Raw genomic sequence first — 6,524 nt, 5'->3', positions numbered from 1 at the left:
TGCCAAACTGCTTTCCAGATATGCACCAACTGATGAGAAATTACTACTTTTTCCTGGGAACATCAGGGAAGGCTTTGAACAAAGCATGAAGATGAAGAAGAGCTTCCCAAGCAGGGAGACTTGGGGCATACTTAGGGGGAGGTCTCTATAGTCTTATAACTGGACTGTGAATCTAGAAAGGTATCTGAGGGTGAGATGGGATAGGCGCCCTACACACCGAGCACATGAGTCTGGATTTTCTAAGCAATGGGCAGCCAAGGATACTCCTGGGATTGGGTTTGGGCTCAGGAAGAATGGTCCAGTGAGATTCTACAACTTGAAATCTAAAACGACAATCCTGAAGGCTAAGCTGGGAGGGGTCTCCTGAGGACTCAGTGTGCTGGCACTGACCTGGTTTGGTTTATAGGAAAAGCCTCCGAAAGGTCCTCTCCAGAAAGCCGTGTCTCCTGCTCTCCAGGACTCGACATATCGGGACATCAGCCCAGTCTGGTAGCACTGGGAGCAAACACAGGGAGACTTCATTGGGACAGGCACATGCTGCCAATACAAACCACGTCAGCCATCAATGTGGAGCCCTTTCTGTAGTGCTAAGCACTTTACATATGTTATCTCATTTAATCACCCTAATCATCCCACAATATTGTACTGTCATTCCCAATTTTCAGATGAGGCCCAGAGCTTACACAGAAGGGAAACAGTGAGGCTGCAATGAAAATCCATAGACCTCCATCCAGCTTTAACTACAGAGGTCTCAAACCCAAGTAACTAATGGGCCATGCAGATAACACAACTGAGTGAAGAATGGGGTGTGAGATGATTTTTGGCAACTAATACTTGTCAGAGTGCAGTAGGAAACAGTGGTGACTGGGTAAAATGAGGAATGAATGCTCATTCTAAAGGAAGAAGCCACTTTGTAGATTCTAGTACATAGTTTGTGGGGTCGATGATGCTAAATCTGATTTTCATAGAAGTATGACATCTATATTTTTAATGTAAAATCTCTCATTTTTGAAATGTCGGCAATTAATTCAAAATTTTAAAACATTGCACAGGCCAAAACTAAATATATTCATGGGCTGGAGTCAGTTTCTAGGCCACTCATTTGTAATCCATGCATTACCCTACATTGTCTTCTGGCTAAGATGAAAAATATAAAGCTTGTGGAGGGGATTCCTCCATAGCGGGGCAGGCAGTCTACATTCCCTGGGGGCCTGCCTACTCTATGCCAAGCACCATGCTGAGGCTGCAGGAGAGACAGCTGGACCCGAAGCTCCATGAAGTCGGCCAGTGCCTGAACCATAAAAAAGACTTATGTATCTGAATGAATGAATGAATGAATAAATGAATCAGCAAATCAATCAATTAATCCAGATTCAGGCCTCCCCGTAAGGATCTCACAATCTAGGAGGGACTCACATCTCAATCATACACAAGGTAGAGACTACCTAATATTCCATGAGAAGGATAAAGTTCTGGGAGAGCCCTAAGGAGATGCAGTCTCTTTCAATGAAGTGGAATCGAGGATAGTTTCTTGGAGAAGGAATCATTTGAGCTGGACCTTGAAGTCTGGGTAAGATCAAATTCACTGGGGATGGAAGCAGGAGGTCCGAGAGGATTCTGGGCATAAGGTATGCTATGGTCAGGGGTAGGACAGCCCAGACCCTGTTCTGGAAACAGCAAATGGACAAAATATAGTGGGGCTGAGGGGGAAGCACGAAACAACAGGATTGGAAGGAATTTGGAATGAGATTATAACCAAGCTTGAAGGAGGGATAGGGCTCTGGTCACCAGACATGCTTTTAAGCACCCACAGCTATCTCTAGCATCACCCCTGACTTCCTTGGACACCACATATATGCATAAAGCAAGGAAAAGTCCTCAGCTTGCCTAGAAGAGGTCTGGGAGAGGGGCTACATTTTTCCCTGCTAACTTATTGGAGGCTGTGTCTCAGAGTACACCTTGTTTTCTGGCCCCAGCCTCAGGGAGAGATAGCCCCAGCTGTAGTCTAGGGCCCTATGGCATAGGTAGCTCTCAAGGAGCAAGAAAAAATTCTTCCACGTCTCCAGCACCCACACAGAGCCTGGCTCAATATACACTTGTTAAAGAGGACTGACAGTAAACTTCTGCTCTTCTACTTGGGGGTCATATTACCCAAGGGGCCTTGGGACAATGACATCCTCTCTCTGAGCTTTGGTTTCTTCACCTGTAAAATGGGGATAATATGATCTACTCTGTAGGGTGGTTATGAGGCTGAAATGAAATAATGAAAATAAAGAGGCAGGAGTAGTGCCTGGTGCCCAGAAGGTGCTTGAGAAATAGAAGTTCCTCCTTCTCATCTACATGGGAGGGTAAACCTGAGAAAAGCCCTCTGCCTTCCCAATAATACGCAAAGACAGTTCCAGCTCTTCCTAGCCAGAGGCTTAGGGATAATTAAACATCTCTCTAAAGAGAGGCTTTCTGGTAAACGAAGGAGAAAATCAGCCTTGCAGCTGGGAGAAATCCAGCTGCCCTGAAGAACTGTCTCCAGGCTTATCCTTTCAACAGAAACACACCCAGACAAGCAGCTTGGGGAAGCAGGCCATTTGGAGAGGATTTGTGGAATCTCCCAGACAAACAGTTGCGTGGAGAAGGGATCCCATCCAAGCTTATGTGTGAGGGAGTAAACACTCGGGCTCTGAAGGCAGGCAGGGAAGGCGGAGGCCACAGACAGTGCTGAGGTCATGGAGTCAGGAGGCCAGGGCTCACCTACCGGCCACACTTCTTACTAGCTGTGGGGCCTTGGGTTATCCTGAGGCTTCAGTAGGCTTATCAAAGATATGGAGATAATAATTTCTGCCCTCCATGGGAGATAAAGGATGGGAAAGCTATTCTTAAGCAATGATGTTCCCTAAGATTCCATTGGGGAAATTAGGATCTATAGTTTATATTAGCTTAACCCATATGAAACTACTGTTTCTGTAAGTCAAAAATGTTAAAGCATCAGCAATTTCATGTTGTTTTACCTAATCATTTGTTCCACATAATTGGACCTTCATGACTTACAAATTTTGGTACCTATTCTTTGGGTCTCGGAGGTATTTTGTTATCCAACCCACTCTGATCGCCTAATCTCTGCCAACACCCTCACCACCTTGGCCGCCTCCACAAGCACCTCTGCTCTTGCCATTCAGACTGGGTATAGTTCCCACAAGACCCTGTTCTGTTTCACCCCTCCCTGCCTTTGGTTACCCAGCCCCTCGGCCTAGAATGCCATTCCCTGCCACTGCCGATTTGTACTCCCCACTTTAAGGCCCAACTCAAGTGCTCTGGCCCCTGCCCACCCACCCAGAAGTGACCTCAGGTTACTGTGGTCCACAAGGTCCTCCACGTCCCACCTTTTCCTTGTACATCTCCTTCTTATTCAGGACAAACGATAAACAGTTCCCCAATCAATCATGCCTCCTTTGCTGTTGTACATGTTGTTCCCAGCACTCAGAGCTTCCTTCTCACACTTCCCCCCTAGTTCTCCACTCCTTAAACACACAGCTCAAACACACATCTTCTGCTAGGAGGCCCAGCCTGCTGTCTCACACCACCAGCTACTGTAAGTTGGACTGGGATCTCCTGTTATGGTGTCTATCAAATTATATGATCCAGGACTGGTCTTCTGTCCAAAAACAGACATCACGTCTGATTCATCTGGACCCCCGTGCCCAGCACATGATAGGTGTTGGGCAGCTTGGCTCCCCTTCTCCCAGGGTCAGTGTTCGCTTCCACTGATAGGCAAGAAAACAAGAAGGAAAAACTTTATCAGTCTGAGCCTCCTTTTCATAAAATCTGTCAGGAATATGTCCTGTGTTGGTCCAGCAGCTCCCCCTTCATCAGGAAAGGAGATGGAAGAAGGCTTCCTTCACTGTCCCCACTCTTCCCTCAAGCCAGCCTCCTCCCATGTGAACACTGGCTTTTCCCACATCAGTCCCACATCAGTCCTACATCAGTGGGAGCTGCCTCATCCCAACCAAGATGGCATATGAAGGTTCCAGTCCACAGCATCTTAGAGCATCCAGGTCAGTCAGCTCACCTTGATTAAAACTTCAAAGTATCCTTCTGCGTTGGCAGGGCTGATAGGCGTATAGGCTCTCTGAATTTCTAAGTCATCTACTATCCCTCTGGGAAAGAGAAGCACTCAGTTAGGCAGTCAGCCAGTCACTCAACAAACCTTTATAGGTTCCTACTCTGCTAGGCTAGTGAAAGTAAAGGTGGGGTCTGGTCATCCCCAGTGGTCTTTACTGAGGGACAAACAAGTTAGAGCAGAAAAAAGGAGCACTGAGCTCCCCCCACTGCCATATGCTGGCTGTGAGACCAGGTCCCATTTTACGGAGGTCATTAATTCCTCTGCCCCTTCCGTAAAATGGGGCCAACCATCTGAGTCCCTATTGTGTGGTTCTACTGGGATTACAGATGGGAGAGTTCTTCAAAAAGGATATTGATGATGTGAGCTGTTTTTAGGACATCACTGAGGTTTTTTTCCTGACCTCTTCTCAACCACAGAATGATAAGGATAAAAACAACTTAGTTTAACAAGTGTCTAACATTTATCAAACACTACCACATGCCAGGAGCATTGGAATTGGAAGGATCCTCAAAGATGCCCTATTCAAAAACCCGACTCCCTGCATGAATCCTCTCCACAACGTTGTCAATAAGGAGGCCAGTATGATCATCATGAATAATAGTAATAAGAGCCTTGTTGGCTTAAATGTCTACTACACATCGAGCATACTATATGCTTTATCTTATTTAATTCAAATAATAAGCCAAATAAGGAAACCAAGGCCTAGAAGGAAAGGCACTTGCCCAGGTCACCCATAGCTCTGTGTGACTGCAGAGCCAAGTTCCTAATCACTATTCCTCAGTGCTTCTCAAAAGCACCTGAGCACTCCTCTCTCAAGTCCTTCAATGTGCAAAACTCTCTTCTCTGAGGTATGCAAAGATTAAAAAAAAAAAAGGCCCTATCCTAAGGCACCAAAAGCAGGGGAGCTAGACAGAAATATTCAGTAAATGCTTATGGACAAATGAGGAAATAAACAGAACATATGGCATGGCCTGAATGCAAAGAACACTGTAACATTTGCTGCAACAGAGGTAGAACTGACATGCTACGGAGGGAAAGACCATTCTCACTGGGGGAACCTCAGGAGGCTTCCTGGAGCTGGGGATTACAGGATGAGCAGGCCACTGACAGGTGAAAGTGAAGATAGGAAGGGAAGTAATTCCAGGCAGGGGACTAGCCTGGGCAAAAGCTTAGAAGTAGGATAATGTAAAGCAGGAATGGTAAGGGGATCATGAGGCTGGTACAAGAGGCAAGTATGGGGGAGGAGAGAGGAGAAGAACTTGGTGGGAAAAACAAGCTGGGACCCTGGATTAGGATGTCATTGGGGAAGCATCATGGAGCATAAGGTTTGGAACAGGGAGTGACATGGTCAGCTGCATGTGTTAGGAATGTCATTGGAGTGGCAGAGTGGGTGGAGGAGAAGGGCCAGCCTAAAGGCAGGGAGATCTGGGCATCTCTGATTTATGGATGATAGGCTGCATGGGCTGTGACCTGCCCTGTGGCCCCTTCTGTCCACTGAATAGTGAGCTTTAAGGACCACCAGCCAGGCCACAGGCTAGAACGAGCTGGGCACAAACACCAGGGGGTCAGTTTGAGGCAAGTAGCCAGAATGTGACCAGTAATACTCTCTCTCTTGGTTTTCCTCTCCTCCGGTTGCTCCTTCTGTCTCTTTTGCTGGCTCCTCCTATTCTTGCCAATACTGTAAATGCTGGAGTAGCCACAGTTCAGCCCTCTGCTCTTCCCTCTTTCCATGCCACAAGCTCCCAAATTCCATCCAGGTATATACCAATGATTCCCATATCCACATCCGCAGCTCAGATCTCTCTGATAAGCCTCAGGCCCATAGAGTCAACTGCCTGGCAAAGCCTCCATCTGGAGGTCCCAAAGGGTCTTGTCCCTGGGCAGCTGAGGGTGGGGACTGAGGTATAAGGAGAGTGCAAAAGTAGGCTGGGAGGAAAAAGGAACTTCAGAGGAGTGGTTAAGAATGTAACTCAGGAGCCAGCTCTCTGGGTTTAAATCCTGGCTCCAAGAATTATTAGCTGTGTAATCCTGGGCAAGTCTCTTATTCTCATTGAGTATCCTTCTATCAACTTGTGCTAACTGTGTTAGGTTAATGCCACAGGCTCTAGAGCCACACTGCCTGCCTTCAAATCCTGGCTCTAACATTTTCTAATTGCGTGACTCTAGGCAAGTTACTAAACCTCTCTGACGGCACTTACCACACAGGATCTTGTGAAGATTAAACGAGTTCATATGTATAAGCACAGAGAACTATGCCTTGGATAGTAAGTGTTATAAAAGTATTTGCTGTTATTATTAGTATTACTTATTATGAAAATGCATTATCTAGTTCAATCCCCAAAACCCTTGAATCATGTATTACTATGTCTATTTTGAAGATGATTAATGGAGGCTTAAGCAGGGTGTGTTT

At 46.4% G+C, this 6,524-nt stretch overlaps 1 protein-coding gene across 3 annotated transcripts in view; it reads right to left on the bottom strand.

Moving 5' to 3' along the window:
• The window catches only part of LOC105299002 (NADH-cytochrome b5 reductase-like), a 23,822-nt gene that overhangs the window by 10,033 nt on the left and 7,265 nt on the right, over positions 1-6,524 (bottom strand). For 2 of the 3 annotated variants that reach the window (XM_023536798.1, XM_023536797.1), the window contains exon 3: positions 391-495. The exons of the other annotated variant lie outside the window; for it this stretch is intronic. In XM_023536798.1, coding sequence (XP_023392566.1) covers positions 391-495 — 105 coding nt within the window. The remainder of the gene's footprint in view (positions 1-390; positions 496-6,524) is intronic. 3 annotated transcript variants of the gene reach the window in all.

The sequence above is a fragment of the Pteropus vampyrus genome, unplaced genomic scaffold (genome assembly GCF_000151845.1).
Source record: "Pteropus vampyrus isolate Shadow unplaced genomic scaffold, Pvam_2.0 Scaffold170, whole genome shotgun sequence".
Classification (NCBI taxonomy): domain Eukaryota; kingdom Metazoa; phylum Chordata; class Mammalia; order Chiroptera; family Pteropodidae; genus Pteropus; species Pteropus vampyrus.
This window is presented reverse-complemented; position numbering and strand designations above follow the sequence as displayed.